Source organism: Amphiura filiformis, chromosome 7 (genome assembly GCF_039555335.1).
Source record: "Amphiura filiformis chromosome 7, Afil_fr2py, whole genome shotgun sequence".
Classification (NCBI taxonomy): Eukaryota; Metazoa; Echinodermata; class Ophiuroidea; order Amphilepidida; family Amphiuridae; genus Amphiura; species Amphiura filiformis.
In genome coordinates, this window is record NC_092634.1 from 31,969,008 (window position 1) to 31,992,006 (window position 22,999).

The 22,999-nt window shown below is 37.7% G+C and overlaps 1 protein-coding gene across 2 annotated transcripts; it reads right to left on the reverse strand.

The window, feature by feature from the left end:
• Positions 1 to 11: 11 nt before the first annotated feature.
• On the reverse strand, positions 12 to 21,549 carry LOC140156343 (galactose-specific lectin nattectin-like). 2 transcript variants are annotated; one of them, XM_072179314.1, is made up of 7 exons: positions 21,426 to 21,549; positions 19,281 to 19,450; positions 16,163 to 16,362; positions 15,294 to 15,432; positions 14,260 to 14,469; positions 2,014 to 2,103; positions 12 to 263 (listed from the first exon to the last, which is right to left on the reverse strand). In XM_072179314.1, the coding sequence occupies exons 1-4, from the start codon at positions 21,496 to 21,498 to the stop codon at positions 15,312 to 15,314; spliced, it is 564 nt and encodes a 187-aa protein (XP_072035415.1). In that variant the 5' UTR covers positions 21,499 to 21,549; the 3' UTR covers positions 12 to 263; positions 2,014 to 2,103; positions 14,260 to 14,469; positions 15,294 to 15,311. The 2 variants fall into 2 exon arrangements, with proteins under 2 accessions (XP_072035415.1, XP_072035414.1); XM_072179313.1 differs by having other exon boundaries at positions 19,275 to 19,450.
• Positions 21,550 to 22,999: the final 1,450 nt, after the last annotated feature.

Consider the following 22,999-nt stretch of genomic DNA (forward strand, 5'->3'; position numbering starts at 1 on the left):
TTATTCACCATCATGGCATTTATAGTCGTCGGTAAATACAAAAGCGGTAGATGCGCCGTTTTTCAATGTAATGTTGAAGGTATTCAATACCCCTGGATACCCTAGCTGTCTGCAAAGAACTTCAAGATTGTCAAAGTCCCATGGATCATCTGTATCACCTCCTTGGAAACATACGTCTGTTAAAGTGTCGTCATATTGTACTTGAACTCTTCCAATGTTGGGTTGCTCAGTAGGTCCATCTACCAGTTGGACAGAACTGTCATCTAAACGTTTAAACGGGTGAAAAAATAATGATATCTGATCAAAAGCAGGTAAATCTTGGTGAACAATATTAACCACATCGTCGGCTGTATTCCATAGTGGCGTATAGTGATTTTTGGTCATTTTTTTGAAAATTGGCACATATGTTTTTAATGATGTTCTCTTTCATTTTTTCTAAGTCTCATCAGTCATAACTAGCTAATTAATTAGTAATTAATTAATTAAATGTGGCGTATAGTTACAAAGTGACATTTTTGTATTCCATAGTGGCGTATCGACCATACGCCACTTTTTATACACATTTTATAATTATGAAATAGTGGCAAAAATGAAAAACATCGTATGTCATAGTGGCGTACACGTATCGGACCTATACGCCACTATGGACTACGAACGACGAAAAGTAACGCCATAGGGATTACACGGCGACCGAGGTGGCGTACGGTTAACGTTAGGTTAGGGTATTGCGTTTTGTTTGTTTTCCATAGTGACGTATAGTTTTATTTTCAGTTTGCCAGCAATAGTATGTATTTATTTCTTTTGAAAAATATATAACAATAAAATCTATTTAGTTTACTACAGAAATTTCTCATCATTTACAAAATATAATGAATGTCTGATTAACACAACTCGATTTTCTTCAAACCCGATTTTCTCGAAAAGTTGTTTATTCGCGGCGCCCCACTATACGCCACTATGGAATATGGACGACGACATGTATTCATGTAAACTTTTAAAGATCAAGGCTGAAGTTGTTTCTTACGCCACATTATCTGAGTAATGGTCTGGGCAGTATCAACACGTACGCTAGTTAAATAGATTCAAAGCTACTCTATATTGTGACTAAATTGCTATTTAATTAAATGCACAGTGTGCGCAACATAATAATATATCAAGGTTGAATCATCGTCAAATGACGTTCAAATGACGGTCGGATTTTTGTGCTTTTGCTAGCAAATTTGGTATCAAATTGGTGCTAATAGGCTTCTGCACACGACCGTATCAATCAAATTGTCACAATATGCACAGGTTTAGATTTATGACGGATTACATCAAGTCTTCCGTCTTATTTGGCCCCCACGACTGATTGTCGGTTCGATTAATTTCTCCATCGTCATCCATCTGGAGAGAACCACCAATATCACACCCAGTTACACTTGTATAGAGTAATGATCTACTACTAAGCATTATCTATGCACATAGGACCGTGGTTATCTCACCGAACTCGTAGTATGCAGTTAAACATCTCAAAAAAAGTAACTAACCCCCCTTAAATAATGGCCATTATTCAAAAAACGGGCGATTTTATTACAAATCTGTAAAATGCGTTGGAAGCAGATTTATTTCTGCGCATTTTGACACCTCATTTGTAGCTATTGTCTAAATACTGACGTCACAGCGTAAATTTAAATCAATGTAACCCAAGATTTGAAAGTTACAGTAAATTCTATTGATTTGTATTCAGTTAATGGAAGAAAATCTGTGTAATGATATCTGAGTGTTTTTGTATTGTGTTGTAAGCATGGTAAGTGCAACTTTCAAATCTGGACCTCACTACATTCAATTGACCGGTGTTTTATTTTCTGAGCTATCGTATCAAATGAGGTGTCAAAATGCGCAGAAATAAATTCTGCTTCCAACGCATTTTACAGATTTGTAATTCAAAAGCCGGTTTTTGAATAAGGGCCATTATTTAAAGGGGGGTTAGGCATTTTTTTTGTTGAGATGTTTATATATTTATATAGTACTTACTATAGCACTTTACGCCAACGATACTATCGTCGATACATGCCTGCGCCTGCGGACCTACTGATTCACAAAAGTCCAGAGATTCGCCATAACCTAAACAACAAGATACAGTAAGGAACGCACCATTAGACTTCAAGGGGGTGGGAAGGAAGTTTTTGAAGAAAAAAAAACTTCCCCCCTACATGAGCAAAAAAAACAAAACTTTGCTCACCAAACTGTATAAATGCATGAAAATTATTTTAAAAAAACTTGTCGCCTTTGGCGGCAAAAAAAAAAATCTTGCCCCTACCCCAACTTCCTCCACCCCCCCCCCCTTGAAGTCTAATGGTGCGTCCCTAATGCAAAATATTTTACTTTGGAGCTAGAAGTCTGAGGTTCAATCTCCGATGGCGAAAAACAACAGTTCTAATAGTGGCTTTGTCAGGCTTTGTCAGGTTAAATAAAAAATCCTAATATTGAAAGTGTTCATGTGGGATAAGAGCTCGGTTCACTAAAAATGGTAGGTACAGGCAGATGGTTCAATCAACAACTTCATTCCTACCTCCTCTCCATCAAAATAAAGGTTTTGGTGCCAGTAGAACACCATTTTTGTCGGACAGGGCGAGCCAGAACTCGCACGGGACGTATTACTTGGTTCAGATTATTGGTCGTTTCTAGGCTATATGAACAGATGAATAAAACGGAAATTCGTCAAGAAAACATGTTGACCTAAAGAAAGCTATTGTGTTGTTGCTAACAACCGTGTGAACAATAAGGTGTGAAGAAACGGGTTTCTTGTGTTGATATGATGATGAAAAATGTACGGCTTTTTTCTTCTTTTTAGGAATGATTTTTTTTTTTTAATTCAACGTTGGTGGAATTGTTTCAAGGAAAGTCAGTCGATTTCACGGATAAAGCACGTCATCTTAGATTCGATTTCATGTGTTGTTTCGCGTAGGTCTATCTACACCAGGCACAAAAAGAAACTCGTCAGTTATATTCATCCTTGCTGTTCAATAACATGATAATTTTGGATTATTCTGAAATATACATTTTGTTAATTGGACTTTTCTTTCTCATTTGACACCCTGTTCGTGAATATTGAGCAAGAATTGACCAAGATATTCGCCTCCATAATTATCAAGTTTTAAAAATAATCCAAAATTATCAAGTTTTTGAACAGCAAGGATGAATATAACTGACGAGTTTCTTTTTGTGCCTGGTGTAGATAAGAGACTACACCATGGGAAAAGGTCACCATGGACGAAACACAGCTTGACATTTCAAGACTTGCAGATATGGGATAACTCAGAGTTCTATGATAAATAATGGAAACTATTGTTGCAAATATAGACGAATCCAAATACACGCATTCCTACACCTGCCTAGCAGCCTTTAGTTGGGTCCCCGTCGGCTGCAATGCATCCAAAATGTGAAATGATTCGGCCTTGGCGGAAATTTTAAACTGCATTCCATCACCCGTTTTACACCTTCCGCGAAAACACAGGTAGACAAAGGAATGATTTAAGTTTACAACACAATTATACAGTTCCAACAGTTGTGCAAATAAAAGCCGCCTTACACCTAGATAAGGTCGAGGAGGGTTAATAGAATAATACAATAGAGATAATTCCGCAGGTAATCCAGTCGCATCTATTCATAGATGTACAAATGGATGAACAAAAGGACTATGTATGAATAGATGCGACAGGATTACCTCTATTGTATATATTATTTTACTATACCTCATAAATATTTATTAGGTAATCCAGACATCTTATTGGTTAATAACGCTAGCGTCCGAGTACGGTATTTTGACTACTTCCCCGCGCCTGTGCAATTACGCGAACGCGGGGAAGTAGTAAAAACTTCCGCACCCCTACTACCACACGGTGTCTCGACCCCGCGCGTCATCGTTCCTTCAGACGTAGCAGTATGCTACACAACGGTGATTCTGCAGATGCGTTTATTTTGCCGAGATTACCGATGGATAATAACACGCGAATTTGACGTTTTATGAAACAAAATGTTATTTTTGGAAAGTTAAAAAGAAAATCTGAATAATATAGGTCAAAATGTAAATATTGATTGAACAGAAATCATGCAATTAAATCAGGTAAGCAAAATATTAAGCTTATTTACCATACCGGCCGGCACGTTGACTGGTGTGTGTTTTGACTTTTGTTTACGATTTTACCGTGATAGTGAAAATATTTATGAGGTATAGTAAAACAAATACAACATGTTTTATATGACGCGTCGGGAAGTAGTCAAATCATCCAACACCGAGGGACCAGTAGTTTTGACTACTTCCCCTCAAAACATGTTGTATTTGTATACTATTAACCCTCCTCGTCTTTGCATCTTCTCCAGGTGTTAGGCGGCTTTATGATTTGCACAATCGGGCGCTCAAAACCCCAGGTTGGTGCTAGCGGGAAACCAAAGATGGCCGACCAAATCATGACCATGACTTGGCTCGTTGGATTCGTCTATAGAAATGAGACATGATGCTAATTACTAGAAACAATGTCGAAATAGGTTGGCTGTGTCAGTATGTGGCATTTATACATAAAACACCATAGTCGTGATAGTGGTGTGCTTCGGCCCTACTGAAATGAATGTTACATAGGCATAGGCCTATGCATCTTTGACTCATTGGCTGTTCCCGCCTCGAGATATTATCATTACCGTAATATAATTGTATATTATCCACAGTGCATGTCGTGCTGCCAATTCAATAATTATAAATACATAAACGTGTTTATATTTGTCTAAAATTGACTATCATGCCATGCTTGATTAATATATGTGATGCGATCAAGCAAAATCAGTCGGAACTCGGAAATATTGATTTTGAGATACAGCCAAACAACGGAAATATTTCCCTTTGTTTCCTCTTGTTTTGGAAATTCTTTAATTGCTCATATCTTTGGAACTCGTTGTTCAATTTCAATGGGGTTTTCTGCAAAATGCAGCGTTTTAAATGCCTTGTACTATCCTATAAAAACTGAAAATTTAATATTTCCGAGTTCCGACTGATTTTGCTTGATCGCATCACATTATATGGTTAAGAAAAATACCTCTGTGTTAACTACTAAACTTAATTTGCCATGTGAACAACCAGCCCAAATGAAATAACCTTTAAGTAAATGGCTCCTGGATGACTGCAAGACCATACAATGTACTAGTATATAGGCCTAGTCAATACACACAATGCAATTTTTAAAAGTATAAACAATGCAAGCGCTGACTTGTAAGAACAGGCCTACTCTTATGATATCTGCAACAAATGAACTGTTACCGTGTATCAAATTATTATATTCCTAACATTAAATTGGGCAGAATCCAAAGCACATCAAACACTTATCTACACAGAACACCGAATTCTTTCATTTCGGATGTAATTAAATCCACTTTTTTTTAAAACTTCAAAGAAATTCACTTTGTATTGGAAATATGATTTTGAATTTCCAAATCATTATCTAAAACAAATTTGTTTGTAAATGGGCTGTAAATAGTTCACGTTATTTTTATTTGAGTCTTATCTGGTAGTTGATATTTTTGGTGGCAAACTAGGCTCGAAGTTTAAAAACGTGATTTAAGGAATGTATTCCTTTGACAATGGTAGTGATGATGATGATTATGGTGATGATGGTCATTATGATAATGATGATGATGATGGTGATAATATTAATGATGACGACGACGACGACGATGATGATGATGATGATGATGATGATGATGATGATGATGATGATAACGATGATGACCACGATGATGATGATAATGACGTAGGTTGTAATCAAAACTAATTAATACAGAATGAACATTCTCCAGCAAGCCTATTTAGTTTTTCGCTGTGCCATGTTTACATCTCAAAACATTATAAATTTCTCTGGTGGTGAACCATGCTGCTAGACGGTTGACCATATATGTTCAAGTTCCTCCATCTTTCTCTAGATTGACGAGACTTTGAAATGGAGTACCGCTTTTTGGCCTCACCCCTTTCAAGTTTAAGTCTGATGGTTGCATCTGATACCCAACTTGGTAGTCCGCATGGCTCTTGCTTTCCAATAACTTTCTCGGCAACTTCACGGACCGCTGTTTCGAAGGTCTCATACCTGTCAGAGATGGGTGTGCTGTCATCCATGCTCAAGACCTGGAATCTGTTTGATAGCTCCAGCTGAAATTCCTCCTTTGTATCAGGATCTTGCAACTTCTTCCAGTTGAATTTTGGTCTCTTGCAAGGTTTTCCTTTGCTAGTTCGCAGACTGGCAGCTAGACGGATGCTCACAATACGATGATCGGAGTCCACTTCTACTGAGTTGTATGCTGGACAGTTGCGGAGAGAATTTACCCACTTGCTGTTTATTAGTATGTGATCTAGCTGTGCATGGGTTGATCCAGCTGGATGGGTCCAAGTCCAGAGACGGTTCCTGGGTTGCGGGAATCTCATCTGGGCCGGTCTGAGATTGTACTCCTGGCAGGTGTTGACCAGACGCTCACCATTGTCATTTGTTGAATCATGGTAGCAATGTGGACCAATGACCCAAGGATGGGAAAGATGACTGTCTGTTCCTATTCTGGCATTAAAATCGCCGAGGATGAGATGGATGTTGTGTCTTTTCATACCATCCAGGTGGTCAGATAGAGATGAATAGAATTCCTCCTTGTCAGAAGATGTTGCGCACTCAGTGGGTGCATATACAACAGTGATGCTGAGCTGAGGGTTGCCATGGAATGTTACAAATAGTATCCTCTCGGAAACAGCTTCAACACTCTTAAGACATCTGTGAATGTGCTTGGACATGACCAGACCAACTCCTCCGTGCCTTTGCTTGGTAGCAGAACTGAATGATAAAACCCAGTTCCTATCATCTGACCAAAGTTCATCGGTTGGGCTTGGTGTAATGAGACGATGTTCTTGAATTCTGGCAATGTCAATACCTGCATCAGCACAGCCCATGAATAGCTAATGCATTTTCCCTTGTTGATTTACAGTACGGACATTATAAGTAGATATTACAAGAGGTTTGAAGGTAGACAGGCGACAATAATCAGGGCCAACAGTTCGTGATGGTGTGCCGAGTTCCCGCTGGTCCGTCATGAAGTCAACAGTAGACTGCCGCTCATCTACCCTCAGTATTTTCGAAGATTTGCTTGTAGTTTTCGTAATCATGAATTTTGCTGGGAATTATTTTGGTCCAGTCCCAGCAGCTTTACGGGTGATCAGCCCTGTTTCAGCTTATTTCTGGACACACAGCAGCCGAGATCTACCAATATGTAGTAGTTCGCCCCTGATCTGGAACATGTTGGCCAGTGTTGGAAGGTTGACCAATGATGACATGTTCAACACCAGCCTAATGACCGTTGAGAAGTAAATCTTCCTCTTCCGCTCTTTGGCCCATGATGAAGATTTAGAGCCATTGGGATAGGCTACTCCAATATGGGCAAAATTTTTTTTGGAGACTCTGAGCTGCCCAGTAATCAGAGTCCCCCTCTTGGCCTCGTTGATGTAGTCCAAAGGAGAGCGAAGCAATACGTTTGGCATCAACTTGGATGCAGGAGCTGCCGGAAGGTGTTGACGTTCATTCACCAGACCGCCTTAGGGGCTCCACTCCGGATTTGTGTAAGGTTTACTCCCTAGCCTTTGCCTCTCCCGAGGCGCTCACAAGGCAGTGAGGTTCATCCACATTTCTACACAAAACTCTATGATTGGGACAGGAAGAAAGAAAAGATGAAGAGGAAGAGGTAAGAATAGACACAACACAAGCTGGCACCCACACTAGCTTTTACCCGACAAAAGGAAATGGACGATGATGTCCGTCTGTGGACAACCTTTTAGTCCACAGTCCGGATTTAATTGACGGCATCGCCCATTTCCTGATGCCCGTGTGGGGTTACGCTGTCACCTTCACACTGGGGATCTGTGTCCTGTACCGCCAGTGTGAAATGATTTATGTACCCATCAGTACTGGAATTCAGCGCCTTTACCCTAGTATGTGGAATAAGAACTCCCATCCTCTACGAAACTTAGGACGGAAGCTCCAATCCAAAAACAACACCAGACAATAAAACAAGCTACCAAGCCAACTAATTTGGCTCACCTTTCCTAACCAGCTGTGTTGTGAAAGGAAGTTTCAAGGTAGAGAAGGTAGACAGATAGAAGGATGAAAAGTAGAAAAGGATGAAATATAGAGTAGTGTAGGTAGGAGCATCCAAAAGGGACAAAATATAGTACCCATTTGGAGAAAAACCAGCATAGATGGAAAGAATTGGCAAAAAGTGCCAAAATGCTGGTAAAAGGTAATTTTCAGCTCCTCGACACTGGGATAAGGTGTCTTCCTTTATACCCCAATACATGTGTACATTCATTGAATGACCTTTGAAGATTTGGATACAAAAACTCATACTCTGCAACTTGAGGTCAAATTTTGCACTATGATTATGTAATTGAGGTTATTGGACTGTGCCATTGGACGAGGCTCTTGTGGTCCATAGTGTTTGCTTTGAAAGGATACCTTACGTAACCAAATTAAATCGGCATACTCCCCTCAAACATGTTGAAGGACGAGCAAGGTCTGCTGACCTTTTATAACGAGAGGCTAATTATGTACTACGCATGTTTGTGCGTAACCACACTTGTTTGTCATATACGCGTACTGTGTTCGCACACGTATCGCATTTTGAATAGTATACGTATAATGCGCAATGCGTTTTGGGCGTTTAAACATTAGTAGTAAAATGTATTGGAGATGTTTGTGCGTATATGTATGATTTGGAAATTCAAAATCATAATTGCCAAACAAAGTGAATTTCTTTGAAGTTTAAAAAAAAAGTGGATAAAATTACATCCGAAATGAAAGAATTCAATGTTACAGCAAAAACACTGTTTAACATGTCGCTGTTTAAAACGATGTTGTTCAAACTTTGAACAACATTGTTTAAAAGACAGTCCTTGGATTTTAAACAGTGTGTGTTTAATTCATGAATAATACCAAAAAAGGAACTTTTCAACAACGTTGTTTAAAAAAGATCGAATTTAACAAAAGAGGGGTTTCCTTCCTTGAAATGAGGTCAGATTCATCATCATGACTATGTGATTGACTTGCTCCAAAAGTGGGAAATGGCAGACCTAATTGATACATTCAGAGGTAAGTGTTTGGTTTAAATATTTGTTGATGTGACAGAGTATTATATGAACATGATGAACACACAGTTGTGTGTTGTTCATGCTAAATGATGCAATGTGTAGTAGTATGCAGGCATGCAGCCGTGACAAGTACAGTGTGAGTATAAGCTTTTAACCACATCAAACAATATCATTTGAACCAAACACTTACCTCTGAATGTATCACATTCACACTGCTCATGCACAGATGCATGGGGCTGATGTTCATGTTTTACAGTCAGTTCTTCTTGCCCATTCTCCCAAGTAAATTGATTTCAACAAACAAAAATGTTTAACACTTTTAAACAATTGTTTTAAACAACAGACATAAACAGCTTTAAACAACTGTTTGTTTTAAACATTTGTTGTTTAAAATACTTTAAACAACTGTGTGCATTTTAACAAATAAAGTTTAACAACCCAGATGTTTAAAAATGGTTGTTTAAAAAATTGTTTAAAATTTTAAACAATTATTGGATGTTTAAAGTTTAAACAACCCAAGGTTGTTTAAACTTTGAACAGAAGTTGTTAGAGTGACCGGCGTAAACAGTGTTGTTTAAAAATTTTAAACAGTTGTTTAAAATATTTTTTACTGTGTAAACAATCATCACTGACTCAGGGCAGCATTTCATGTAAGGCAGATCAACTATAACTGTCTGTCCTACATAATGTTTTATAAATTGTCTGTTTTTAAATTCACATGCTGTTTAGGGACCGCTCATGATTAATGGGGGAGGGGGACGGGAAAAATGTAGGGGGGTTATGTGATTTTCACTTTGACAAACAGGGGGGTTATGTGATTTTATTTCTCCTGATAGGGGGGTCATGTGAAATTTAATAGTCATTCACTATTATTTCTAATACCAAGTAAGGTCTTGCATATGATATAGTAACAATATCAATCATACCATACATAATTGTCTAATGGTAAAAAAGATTGCGCGCTTCGCGCGCATTTGTACCATGATCATATAGTCAACCGCCAAAATGTGCTGGATTCACTATACTTCAAGAAATTTGTTCTTATTCCTCCACCATCCCCCTAATGTCGAAAAAGAAACTTGGTACCGGTACGCCACCATAAGGTGTAGATCCTGGGGACGGGGGGATAAATACCCCCAATGTCGACTCCTGTATGTGGGTTTCTTACCAAATTAACCTTATATTTGGCCATTTTAGTCCCAAAATTTGTGTGCGCTTCGCGCGAATTTATTCCACTATTGCACCATATTTCATCAGTTTAGCTTCAAAATGGCTAAAATTTTTGCGCGCGAACTTGTTTCGTTGCAAAAAAGAGCTAGATTCACTATACTTCAAGAAATTGTTTCCAACCTCACCCCTCCACCCCGTGTCAAAATCCCAATCTCTGTGCTGCGGGGGGGGGGGGGGTTATGTGATTTTGTTTGATTCAATAGGGGGTTACGTAAAATTGATTCATCGCAATAGGGGGGTTAGGTATTTTTCACCCATAAAGCTCAACATTCTCCCGGCCCCCCTCCCGCATTAATAATGAACGGTCCCTTATTCCCTTTAATACTGCATAGAATCCAATCGCTTGGTGAAATAGGCCTACAGCTAATCATAAGTATTCATTTATTTATGGTTTATAAAAGACACAGTATGCACAACTTTACAGCCTATGTCCATGACCTATCACGCTCAGCTCCTTTATAGTATAAGCAATACAATCAACAGTAGCTACCAGTTACATCCAGTTGTCCAAACATATATGTCACAAATATAATTTCACACCAGAGCTTAATTTTTAAAAAATGTGACTTGAAGTATCTACAAATATGAAATAAATAGCATTATATCAAATACATCAGTAGGCCCTACACTTCACATGGAATCGTCCTTATTTCCCGGGCTTATTTCTCATTAACCAGACATATGAACAATTAGGTGTGAAAGATGTGACTGTTGACCTATACTGCTCAAAACTCGACTGGTTCAATCAGAGACAGACTTAGGCTTCAATTTTCTACTGGCCCTCCAACTGGCCCTGCAATAAATTACCTGGCCCAGCTTTTTCAGTATTTTCTACTGCAAAAAGTGCAAAATAAATAAGAATGTTGCAATCTAATGTCCCAGAGAATCCCATGCATAACCTATCAAACGAATCTCGACTTTGGTTCAAACTTGAATGACTCAAAACCTATCTTTTGAATGGAGTTTCAGGAAGCGTTAGCAACACGATCCACACACATGTGTGTTCGCCATTGCTTTATGTCATTTTAAACAATAATTGGTTAAATTACGCGACACGCGATGCTTTCCTTTAACTTGCGAAAAATTAACGGATCTGAAACGATTTAAACAGATATTGCTTAAACTCGTAAACTATTTGTCGTAAACTGCGCAATCTTTTTAATCCTTGCAGTTTATATGCTTTAAACAACGTAGTTTAAGGACGAAAAACGTCTTTTTAAACAACTTTTAATATAAATCGTATTATTTTTCTTCTAACCAGTACCGTTTTAAGGGGGTACTACACCCTGCCCAATTTTGTGCCTATTTTTGAAGTTTTCTCCAAAATTATAGTGCATTGGGGACAAGTAAGATATGTATATTATAGGGGCAAGGACTACAAGTACTGCACTGGAAATTTTATTTCAGCACAGACAACAGTTGTGGAGTTACAGTCAAAAATGAGGAAAACCAATATTTGATCAATAAATCAATAACTACTTGCTTTGAGTTGCTGAATTTTCAGTACAGTAGTTGTAGTCCTTGCCCTATAATATACATATTCAACTTGTCACCAATGTGTTATAATTTTTTAGAAAAATGCAAAAATATGCACAAAATTTGCCAGGGGTGTAGTACCCCCTTAAACTATCATATAGGGTCCACAACTTATAAGTTCCCCCCCCCCCCCTAAATACTTTTTTTAATAAATCGAAAAATATAGTCTGATTTGTTTTGCACATATGATCAAAATTATAGCGTCACACGTCATTGCGTTTGGTCACAATGGTTCATTATGTCAACAAAAGAGACCGTTTTTAAAAGTTACATCTGAGTCCATAGGAGGCAATTAACTCTAAAACAATACAGTATAGTAGGCCAGGAATATTCATGTGTTTGTTAAAGAAAACTTAGGCCCTAACCTTTGTTTTCTTCTTTTTCAAAAGCAAAGCAGGTGTTTAATTCTCTTCTCTTTAATCGATACATGGCTGAGTTGGGCGGGATATGTACTGCGGTGAGAATAGACCATACATCGCCAGTAGTTCATCACATGTGAAAAGTGATTTTTAAAATGCCACGTTTGCCCGATTTCCTTCGCGGTCGACCAATAGGTTTGCTGGATGAAAATGTACCAGTGAAAGAAATTGCTCGTCGTGTGGAAGTTGTGTCCAATGTGATTCGAAAATTGAGAACAAAATTGCAGGTCAAAGGAGAAGTGAAAAATCAGCCGAGAGCACCTCGTGGACGTGTCACGTCTGTTCGTCAGGACATGTCAATACGCTGGCAAAGTTACGTAATTAATCGGATTAATTACCATAGCAATAGGTGAAAACAATTTTGAACATATCGCGCTGCACTACAAGCAGGTTACACTCATCAGCTGTGTATGTCTGCAATCATAGATTGAATACAATACTGGCCTTTTCAAAGATACTAATCTTACAGGTGCAAGTGATCAGCATGATATGGCTCAATGCAGAGGTACCGCGTGAACGTATCAGTGCAGCGCGGTATATTCAAAAATATTATTGTTTTCACCTATTGCTATGGTAGTTAATCTGATTATTACGTAACTTCGCCAGCGTATAGTGAATTTGGCTGAAACCAGCAACGGATCCAGACTTTAAATAAACAGCATGCGCCAACGTTGTAATGCACTTGTTAACAATGTAGGAGGACACATTACCTACTGAACATCTAGACTTTAAGTTTTATTTCCATTACAAACACATGAACAGACCTGACATACTGTATTGTTTGAAAATTGACTCCTATGGACCAAGGTGCAACTTTTCAAGCTGCTTCTTTGTTTACATAATGAATCATTGTGACCGAACGCAATGATGTGTGACACTACAAATTGGTCCAGATTTGTAAAACAAATATGGTTACTTATAACTTTTTACAATTTTACATTTCGTTAAATAGTTTTCGATTTCTTTCAAAAAGCATTAGGGGGAACTTATAAGTTGTGCCCCCTATACTAGGAGTGTAGTGGTATACTCTCGACCTATAGTGTTCAAAACGTGTCTACTCTCGACCTATAGTGCTAAAAATGCGACCGGTGTACCCGGGCCGGTGTACTCTCGACCTATACTGCTCAAAAATCGGCCGATATTGTGGACTCTTGAACTGTGTTCAAAACGTGTCCTGTATAATGATACTCTCGCCCTATAGTGCCCAAACCTCGCTCGGTATTATAGTGGTACGCTCGACATATTGAAATTACTGTGGTAACATAAACTCGCCGTGTGTGTGATAACTGGGCGATTTATGGCTGGTCTTGCGTCTTACTAGATTTACCACACTAATATTCGAGTTTAACGCCATATATTTCGAGTGTACATGTCAAGTGTAAACTCATCAGTACATGACGAGTTTAACACAGCACATGCCGAGTGTATGGTATGACGGAGAGATTCGTATGGTATACGGGGATTTTAATTCTAGCATAGTCATGATTGAATCGTGAGAGTATTCGTAATATTCGAGTTACACACAAGTGCGTCGCATGTCAGGCGCTATTGAACCTTAATAAATCGTTACTTTAAAAAATCAATTTACCCAAAGTAATGTTGATGCTATTTAATCGGTGGGAATTCGCATCAAAATGTTGTTATCTAGGCTTCTTATTTTACTCTGATCAAAGTATTTGCTCTGATACTGCATGGTACCGGTTGAAAGCCAAAAACAATGTGTATAGTCCATCTCTAACTTCGTGATCAACCCTTGCCCTGAGTATGCCCTGAGATGCTCACCACCCTGATATTCAAGATTTGTAGGACTTTTTGTACTTGTTAGCCAACTTTTGACCATTTTAAGCAAATTTTCCCTCGGTTTCAACGCCCTCTATAATTATTATATATAGCTAGTGGGCGTGGTATTAAGTAAGGATGTAGTATACATACGTCCTCTACAATGAATTACAATTCCATATGGATTCTCGGCCGTAAGATATTGAAACCATCCTCCCAAATATCCAAGTTGTCTGCAAATGACTAGGGCTTCTCTGGTGTAGTCGAATCCGTTTTGACATACATCGTACCACGTGCTATCGTGTCCTACCATTATCCTGCCAGAATTGCCGGTGGTACCACTGACAAATTCTACGTTTATAGCTAAAATAATAAATGTAAACATTATCACCTTTAGAACAGAGTTTAATCAATTCAGAGCACTGCGCTGCCAATATAGACAGGTCCATCACAGGAAAAAAAGTACTGCTTTTTCCTACCAAAACCATACTTGGCATGTATGTTACTTTGTATGTAAGAAGTAAAATAAGCCCAGGGGCCACTTAATCCAAGATGGCGGCCAAAATCCCCAAAATCCACTAAAATCCGTAATAACTCGTGTTTGAAGACTTAGAATGTTATGGAACTATTTCATTTTACCTTCAACTTATATACAGATATCGGTTGCCATATGCGCACAAAAAAAGGTAATTCACTAAATGGACTCACCGTTGATCCAATATTACCCAATGCAATATGGCTACCTTTGAAAGATATGATGAAATGACCCAAATGAGTCCATGTGTCGTTATTGTCATAATATGCAAGTACTGAAACTTCAAAGGTGCTTGTATGTTTATTGAACCATGATGATCAAAATAAATCGAGAGGCCACAACAAAAGTGTACTTGAGTCCAATATGGCGCCCAAATTTGCGAACGGGTCACTCAATGCTAATTTAAAGCAGAATGACTGTACACCCGACCCAAGCTTTTGGCAGGAAAATGCAGTATTTTTTCCCTGAGATGGACCTGTCTAATGGGATATCACATTAACAAGCATACAATATGACACCCCCCGGTAAATTCTGGTCTTATCAGGTAACAGTCTGAATATGTGACTTCTTCAAAGCAACACTGTGAGTGAAGTAACGATTTTCTTTCGAATTATTTCCTTGTCACACAATCATATTTCAAAGTAAGTATTACCTGCATTAGTTTCACAGTTCAGTTCGTTCCTTCCCATCCAAAGGCACAGGTGCAAGTGAAACCTGTACCGCTGCTCGTGCACTGACCACCATTCTGACACGGACCGCTGATACATTCCATTGTCCAATCTGTCGATGAGCTAAAAGTTAAATGTCACAGAGCTACGATTAATGTTTTTCGATAATATGAAGGGATGCATCGGTGTGTGTTAAAGGGTGTACAATTCAGTTAACAACCAACTAATCCGCAGGGCATGCTGCTCTTATTAAAGCAACCTGTCCTTCCTGAGAGTAACCTGTCCATGTTTTGAGTATGTGTAGCTTTGGTTAACTTCGATTTCAGTGTGAGCTTTGGTTAACTTGAGCTCGAGCGCCAACGTGACTTTACCATAATATACAAAATTTAATGCTTAAATGGGCCAATTAATAAGGATAATTGTGGACGACTAAAACGGGCCAAATGGAAGAAGATACCGGGATAAAATTGTATCAATTTTGTCCCCATATCTCCAGCCTCCCCCCGTGTGTTGTGTTACGCCACTGCTACTTAGTTATTTATTGTGGCAAGATTTCAGGACGTCCGTCGGACGAGATGGTTAGGAAAGTAGTACATCCGGTGACAAACTAGAGTTATTGTTGTCTAACTTGGACAGGTCAACCATGAGCATCACACCTGAGCTTTGTTAGCCTATTTCAAGGACAACCTGTGTATCTCAGTTGGTAGTGCATCAGACCCGTCTTACGAGGGTCTTGGGTTCCAGTCCCCGCACAAGTAGGTACGTTCGGAAGTTTTTACCAAGCTTATCTGCCTATACCTGAAATGACTCATTTTTTGATATTGCCTAACAATTAAAAATGAAAATAAATTACATTTTGCAAACAAATGGATGTGCAGAGCGACACGTATAGTCGTTCCATATTCCAGGATCTCTCCAATTAAAATCCACACAATGCTCATCGTTATCCGCGTTGTCAGGTTGATTACTTCCCCAGTTAGTGAAATTCAACAAGCTACCGTCTGTCCATGTGAAATCTCCTTCTGCAGCAACATCGTCCAGTCCTATCCAAACCTGTAATTAATTATATGACATAACATGCACATAAACTACAATGCAAGTTGAATGGTTCCTGTTAGTAGTCTGGTCTGCGACAAGAATACGTTCGCGCCGGAAATTGACGGGCGCGCATGCGTCATCGATGACTATTACCCGTCATACTGTGCGAGGTGTAGCGGGGTTTTTTGTTTATTTTTGCACTTAGAGACGTTTTTTGACCATCAATCTGCTCAGAACGCATTGAGATATATAGATAAGGAATCTAAACATGACGTCATATTATGCGACTTTTGACCGTTTGGGAATTTAAAAAGTGAGGAAATCGTTTCAAAAATGCGTGCATGCAAGTGAAAATTTGGTCATCTTTGCGCTGCTTTTTGCGCATTTTTTTTTCAAATCAGGTAAGTAAAAATCATGTCATGTTCGCTTTATTTAATACGTTTTCAACATAATGGCAAAGAAGACTATCACCACAGCACCACAACCAAGTTCCCATTGAACATATAATGGAAGGAGAGCTATACATCAGCAATTTCATTAGGACTCTTAGGTTTTGGATGGCATTTATGAGTTACTGCGGATATCGTGCACTCATTGTGTTCGACAATTAAGAGCTCGTGAAAGTTAGACAAAATAGCGTTATGAAATTTGAAATGAAAAATGGCAACCAGCCATGTTGTGACACGGAGATCAACCTAGCTTCTCAATTGATGATCACTGATGTATGTAGACGGCGACCGTCAACACGTAAATTTCGGAAGGCTATTCTAGCATAACAAAAGTTCCTGATAGATGCACAAATCCATTTGAGTGTGAACTTGCTTATTTGCATATTAAAGAACATATTATAATCCATTCCTGTCATATATTGGTATAAACGTTAAATCATGGTTTTGTCTTTTATCCTTCTTTTAAATTTTACGTTTTGATAATACACACAATCTTGTATTAATTAATTAATTTAATTTAATTTGTCTTAAGGGGTGGGGTATGAACGTTTGGACAGTATTTATTTTGGGACATTAGAGCACATCAGACATATCGAATTGCATTCTGAATACGAAGAATGTCATTCTGATATCAAATAATTTTGATTTTTGAAATTCGCAATTTAATACACATTTTATGGCAAATCATTAAAAATTGATATTTTTGATATTTAACAGTAGTTGAAGTAAACTTTATAAATCTGATGATTTATACTTAAAGTGTATGTAGGTGGGATGAAAAGCCGACGATCAATTGAAAATTTTGACCTTTCGTATTGAAGATATGGATTTTTTTCCCAAAACACCAAAAAAAATAAGGTCTTTTTGGGAAAAAATCCATATCTTCAATATGAAAGGTCAAAATTTTCAATTGGCCGTCGGCTTTTCCTCCCTGCTACATACACTTTTAGAATATATCATTAGATTTATATAATTTACTTCGAGGACTGTTATATGTGACCAATACAGCACGAATGAGCCGTAAATGTCCTCAATTGTATTCTGAGTTACAGTGTAAAATGGGCATGAAGGTCGTATTCATAGGTACCTCAATTTGGTGCTACGTGTACCTCATTTAATGAGATACACGTAGCACCAAATTGAAATACCTATGAATATGACCTTCATGCCCATTTTACTGTAACTCAGAATACAATTGAGGACATTTACGGCTCATTCGTGCTACGGTCACATATATCAAAAATTTGAAAAATATCAAATTTTTATAATTTGTCATAAGATTTGTATTATATTGTGATTTTCAAAAAATGAAAATTATTTGATATCAGAAAGACATGCTTCGTATTCAGAATGCAATTCGATAGGTCTCAGGTGCTCTCATGTCCCATAAAAAATACTGTCGAAACGCAATAAACGCTCATTTTAGATCCCTTAATAAATGTAAATTAATGATTATTTGTGACCGTCCACCACAAACCACTCGTAAAGTGGGCAAATTGTGTTCTGAGCTTCAACGCAAAATGTGCATAAAGGTTGTATTCATATGTACCTCAAGTTGGTTCGACATGTTACTCATTTAGTTAGTGCCAGTCAAACACAAATAAACCAATTAATAAACCATTAATCATATTGTTGAAGAGGATAATAAGCTTCTACCTATGTATAGAATTCTTAAATATCTCTAGTCTTTGTTTGCTTTGGCTAAATCCTGTTCAAGTGGTGGGATTTTACAATGAACAACGAGAGGACATTCCTGAACCTCGTCTACTTGTGGATGATTTGAAATGACCGCCAACTATGATATCACACCACCAAAAATCCCCATAGATATGTACTAAATTCGCCTCAAGAAAACGTCATTTTTTTCTTCACAAGAGCGACTCAGTTCTTAGCGACAACTATGATGGTTGAAATTAGCCCTAGCCTGATCCCTGTGAATGGGAAAAATATAGGTTGACCGTCATTATATTTTACGACTGGCCCTCGAAGTCTATGATGTCTGGGAATTACCTAATTTACCTGCAAAATCATACCAGTGTTTCTGTACAGAAAAGACTGCTTAAAATTATTAAAAAATACTAGATCTCTCCCATCTGTGGTACACGTGCAGGATTTGATATCACTAATCATGAGAAATCCAAATTTAGCCAAAGTTATGCAAATATCTGCTCATTTTAATGCTTACTTTAGACCATATACAACAATTTGGTGGTGTGAAATCTTATGACTGTTTGATATTTATTACCAGCCATGTGGAAAAATAGACATATGTAGCACTGAAATAAGGTACCTTTTGCTGAAGAAGAAAAGCTCAACAAAACCATAACTCCGCTTCTGGATATCATTTGAAGTCAAATGATATATTAGTTTGAAGCTTATTATATATATTTTCTGAACAGGATATAAAACAAAATTGACCGGAGGCCGACTTTACGGCCGTTTCGTGGTAGACGGTCACATGTGTGTCTATAAACATACCCTTACGTTACCGCCTGTTAGGGTAGTAATAAACTCGTTTTCCTCAGATGAGTGAATGCTGGCGAGACCAGCTCCACGGCCCTCACAGTCTCCTTTAGCGCTTAGCCAATCTGTATACTTTTCGACATAAAGATAGCAGTGGCTATTGAATGTTGTCCAATCAGGTGGGCAATTGGCTGTTAATAAAGAAGACAAGACACTTGATGGTACATGTTTTCCCTCGAAAGAAAAAGATCATCGCCCATATTGATATAATTATACCCTCTGTTTTACGAGCACCAACACCATATTCATTTTTTATTTCCATAAAAAATCATTAAAAAGAAAAGCAAAATACGTCAAAATAGTTAATTCTGGAAAAGGTTGGAAAGTCAAACAGTTTGCCTTTCTCTTAAAAGTAATACCGAAAACAACAATATAAGTGAAACTCAACCAAAATAATTTACACTACAATACCTAAAAGACAAAATGACCAGTTTTACAAAGATTACATAGGGAAATAAAAATATTGTTTTGAGACCCAACCGTGTCTCTATCGCCTGATATAACACGAGATATAGCATTATTTTTTAGTGAAACAACAAGGCGGGACGCTAAGTTGTTCCATGCTAAAGATTCAAAAGAATAGGACCACTTTTGCTAATTGCACGTTTGGTGAAGGCTTTAATTCGTGAACATGTCATGTACTCATGGATGTTATAACGTTTAGTAAAATGATTCAATGTAGAGCGCAGCTCATTTATGGAGTACCTGTACATTAACGTATCCAATTCCAATCAAAACGTTATAATTGGCCAGCAATGATGGCTCTGTGCGTTCTATAGTACTTTGATCTCATTTGGGAGGAGTTTTGCTTTTTATAATTTTGCTTAAAGCCATAATGTGTGATTTGCTTCACATCAACGCCCTCATTTTTTCTCCAATTTATACATTTTGCATGATTGTGATACCCCGTGGTTTACTGAAATTTTTATATTAAAACCGGGGATCTCCGGTTTTATTCAGAGTTCGCCGATCAAGTGCTTGTTAACACGTCTCGTGGATGTCAGCTCATGTGTACACACGCGCACGCACCCCTGCATAATATATGTACATACCAGCTGCGCAACGCTCCGCCATGCCCGTTCAATAATAATGAAATACGATCGGCGAGCTAATACACGAATTATAAGCGCTGGATGAAATCACAATTCACTCGTTTTACCTCATTTCTTTGGCTCGAAATAAAAACTGAAAGGGGAAATGCAATCAATGAAAACTTGCATTTAAATAGGAATCTATTCTTCATGCAAATCGCCCGTTATGTATTTCCTCATACAGTTATTCCATAATTCAGGTTGGGCAAGATTTTCTAGAGTGAATTAAATATAATAATTATACGATTTGGAGCAAAACTTTATTCTTGATTTCTTTATTTCTTGATACCAACATTTCCGGAAATACTTCTGAATACTTCTGAATACACAACATACAAAATTGTTTTCTGTGCTTGAATAGTTTCTGAGCCAGTCTAGCACAATACCACGAAAGCCATAATTATTGTTTGGTGCTTCAAACCTTAAAATGATTCCTTGTGTGTCGATATAATCCATGTAAATTTAGTTTGGAAAAACAGAGGGGTAAAACTCGTCAATAGTTTGATATGAGAATACTTCATGATTTTCTACTTTTAATATCGAGAACAACCCAACTAGATTATAGACAAGTTAAATATCATTTTAAAACGATTTCACTGCATACATTTTTTTATGATCAGATTACCAATATGTGACCATCCAGCACAACTGAGCCCTGAAGTCGCCAATCATCATTTTTGATATATTCAACCAAAATATTCTGCTTGAAATTAGGTTTAAAATGATGTATATCATGTCTATAGTACTTGACATTTAAGTAGTGAAAAATCAATAAAACAGTCAATAAATCCTTTGTTTCCTATTGTTTATTGTTAAGTTCAATAGCGCATATCTCAATAGTGGCACTGGAGACATCCGGGCTCAGTTGTGGTTGGTCACATATTGTCATGTGTAAGCTTACACTTGACTAAATTTGCTGCAGTTAATATCATCAACAAATATGAAACGATTGTATATCGCTAAAAATACAAATACAAAATTATTAATATCATCAATAACCTCACAGCTTACTCACCTCCATTGGACTGATGTAGTTGTAGAACGACAAGCATCAAGATGATGGAATAACTATGTAAATTTGCACCCATTTTGGCAAGCTGAACTTGAAGCAGAAACTGCTGTAACTATAAGCCTACAGCCTAGACTTATTTGCGCAGGTAGTGCAGAAACGAAAGTTATGATTTCAGGTTGGATACACTTGTTCCGAGATTTTGTTCTTTTGTTCTATATATTTCAAAGCAAAAAATTGAATGAGAATGTACGCACCAGTTCATTTCGCAAAAAAGTGAGACCGTAACTATAAAGAGTCTTTTGTTTGACTGAGTCATTTATCAATTCAATAGTATTATCGAAATCACTGTCTTTTTTGTTCAATTTCAAAGCCACAAATTATGGGCTATTCCAGATGAAATTAATACACCCACTATGGAAGACATGACCTTTTTAATATACATCTAAATGGGTGCCGGTGACTTCATTTGAAAAATACTGGAATAGCGCAATGTAGTACCATTCAAACTTTTTTCCAGACGTCGAAGGTTGAAAGTTAGTCAATACGATCGTTTGGTAACCGTCAAATCTATAAAGCATTTTTATTTTACTGACAAAAATTCATTTGTGTTTGATTCTAATAAATGGGAAATATATTCATACTACAATAATACTACTAATAATAATTATAATGTTGCGCACTTGCATTGTGTGTTAAAATTGGTTAAAATTGCAAATATGAAAACTAAATTATATGAGACATAATTTGTCATAAAATGTGTATTATATCGTGAATTTCAAAAAATGAAAAATTATTTGATATCAGAAAGACATTCTTCGTATTCAAAATGCAATTTGATATGTCTGATGCGCTCTCATGTCCCACAAAAAATACTGTCGAAACGCTCAGAACGCTCATTCCAGATCCCTTAAGTATGAACACTGTCAGTATCAAATATCCGTTCCTGCTTTGTCAACATACATCATCTTGCTTCATGTATGAACATAACCATTGTCATTTCAAATTTGGTCATAAACAGCTCCCGTTAAATAAATAAACCTATACCGCGTAGTTCTAACACAAAAGTAGAAAGCCAATCAGGGGCTAAGCCAAGGGGGAGCCGGTGGAATTGCCCCCCCCCCCCTTGAATATTTTTATGTCATTGCAGTTCAGCTATATCCTTAATTAGTTAGTTATTTCAAAAATACACTGTCCGTGAGTTTCCTCCTATTTTTAACGACTTATGATTTGTGTTGCTATACAATGTTTTGAAGCCGTCAATGGCAAAACACAAGCTGACTTCCAGAATCTAATATATGGGCTAGAAGCTAAGGCCAAACCACAACTAACGCTCTATGGGTGTATTATTAAACACCATGTGCATCATTGGTTTGTTTGTTTGGTCGGTCGGTCCGTGCGGAGACACATCTTGTTCGAACCAAGCTCAAGGAAACGCTCAAGCCAGTCAAAGAAGCATAGTATAGACGAATCCAATGAGCCAAGTCATGGTTAGGATTTGGTCGGCCATATTTGGGTACCCGCATGCACCAAACAGGTGTTGTGAGTACCCAATTGGGTGGATTAAACCCGCTTAAAAT

Coding starts and splice junctions, on each gene's coding strand:
- LOC140156343 (XM_072179313.1), bottom strand. CDS start 21,498: ATGGGTGCAAATTTACATAGTTATTCCATCATCTTGATGCTTGTCGTT. Junction 16,363..19,274: donor TAACAGGCGGTAACGTAAGG/GTATGTTTATAG, acceptor AATTAATTACAG/GTTTGGATAGGACTGGACGA. Junction 15,433..16,162: donor CATCCATTTGTTTGCAAAAT/GTAATTTATTTT, acceptor TTTAACTTTTAG/CTCATCGACAGATTGGACAA.